General features: G+C 44.5%; 1 protein-coding gene across 1 annotated transcript; it reads left to right on the forward strand.

Annotated features, from left to right (window-relative positions):
* Window positions 1-6: 6 nt before the first annotated feature.
* Window positions 7-1445, forward strand: LOC107580423 (forkhead box protein I1-like). Its single transcript, XM_016266133.1, has 2 exons — window positions 7-619; window positions 724-1445. Exons 1-2 carry the CDS (start codon window positions 85-87, stop codon window positions 1221-1223), a joined length of 1035 nt encoding a protein of 344 aa, XP_016121619.1. The 5' UTR covers window positions 7-84; the 3' UTR covers window positions 1224-1445.
* The last annotated feature ends 416 nt before the right edge of the window (window positions 1446-1861 follow it).

The following is a 1861-nucleotide window of genomic DNA, read 5'->3' on the forward strand; positions in this document are numbered from 1 at the left end:
CCTGTGTTAGACAGAGGCAGCAGAGCAGAAGGAGGTGTTTTCTCTTAGAACAACAGAGCAAACAGAAGAAAAAAAGAGGAAAGCATGACGTCATTTGTTCCACAAGCCCTTTCACCACAATTCCACAGCATGGGGCAGGAGTCCCAAGAATTCAGCCTGTACGGTGACAACTTCTACAGCACTCAGCCTGTGCCTAGTCCACAGCAAACTCTGCCGTCCGCTTACGATTTTGTAGAATATGCTGGCCAGACCTCCAACCCTTACCTGTGGTTCAATGGACCCGGGATCAATCCGGCTCCTCAGCACTATGGGATGACAAAGCCGTACGTGGCCGCAGGCGGAATCGGAGGCTCGGAAGGTGGTTTCAGCTGGTTCTCCCTGCCTTCCCAAGAAGATCTGATGAAACTTGTGAGGCCGCCCTACTCTTACTCAGCACTTATTGCGATGGCAATACACGGAGCCCCAAACCGTCGCCTCACTCTCAGCCAGATCTACCAGTATGTGGCTAACAACTTCCCCTTCTACAACAAGAGCAAAGCCAGCTGGCAGAACTCAATCCGGCATAATCTCTCACTCAACGACTGCTTCATGAAAGTACCCAGAGATGACAGCGATCCAGGTTAGAACATGTTTAAACTTCTTCTTGTATAACTGCTTGGTTTTTAGTTGAGTTCTAGTTCATTTTTCAACTGCCAAAATAACAAGGTTTCTTCTGTTGAACAGGCAAAGGCAACTATTGGACCCTTGACCCAAACTGTGAGAAGATGTTTGATAATGGCAACTTCCGTCGCAAGAGGAAGAGAAAGTCTGACTCTCTGGCCGAAGAGGAGGGAAAAGGCTATTCTGGATCGGACTCGGCACTATCGAGTCCGAAAGAGCCCAGTGATACCTCAGAGAGAGGAAACTCTCCGGTTTCCACAGATCCGACTCCGTGTCTCAATGGCTTTCTAAGTCAAATGGGTGATATGGCTAAAGGCTCAAGAGAGGCACTTCTCCCATCTCCTCTAGCTTTGCCTTTGAGTCAGAGATCTTCTCAGACTGGGGCGTATGGCTCGTACTCGCCGAAATGGGAAACCCACATACCTCCTCCCGTCCCATCCAACATCTCCACTTCGTACACAGACAGCTATAGTGACTCTATTCTCAACCAGTACACCAGCCAGCTCTATCCAGCGATGGGCTCCTCTGACTTGCTGTATCCACGGGAGGGAACAGAGGTGTAGCATGGGACGTAGCATTGTCAGGGATGAACTGTGGCGGAGGGCACTTGAGGAAGCAGTCGGCCTGCATTGTGTGCCCACCGCAGTTCCTGAGTCAGCAGGTCCGAGTGGACGCAGAGGAGATTCCCTCTATCAGACAGTTGTGTGAACGCCCTCACACGCTCTTCTCAGACTCATTTGTTGACATCATCTAATTCATGTTGCAGCTGAAAGACAACTGTAATCGCCCCAGTCCCGTTTTTTTATGTTTTTGCAATGCATTTCAATTGTGTTTAATTGAAGCCTGGAACATACATAATTGCACTGAATTTTGACAAAAATATGAATTTGTCCATTGTTAAATATTTTGTATTTGTATTGTTCACTTTATATATTTTGTGATTGTAATATATACTGTATTTGCCTAAATAAACATACATATTCGCAAATTCTACTGTCCTTATTGCTGCTATATATTTATGGTCAAATAAATGAAATAATTGCGCTGGGGGAAAAAATGAAAGACTTAAAAATATAGAAATGTTGCCTTGTCAACTAACTAATATACTAAAATGATTAAACTTGAAATAAAAATCAATTAAAGCTAAATAGAAATATAAAAAAACTAACAAAAATCTCAAAAGCACATAAAATTACTAAAA

The sequence above is a fragment of the Sinocyclocheilus grahami genome, unplaced genomic scaffold (genome assembly GCF_001515645.1).
Source record: "Sinocyclocheilus grahami isolate Dianchi unplaced genomic scaffold, SAMN03320097.WGS_v1.1 scaffold33159.1, whole genome shotgun sequence".
Taxonomy (NCBI): Eukaryota; Metazoa; Chordata; class Actinopteri; order Cypriniformes; family Cyprinidae; genus Sinocyclocheilus; species Sinocyclocheilus grahami.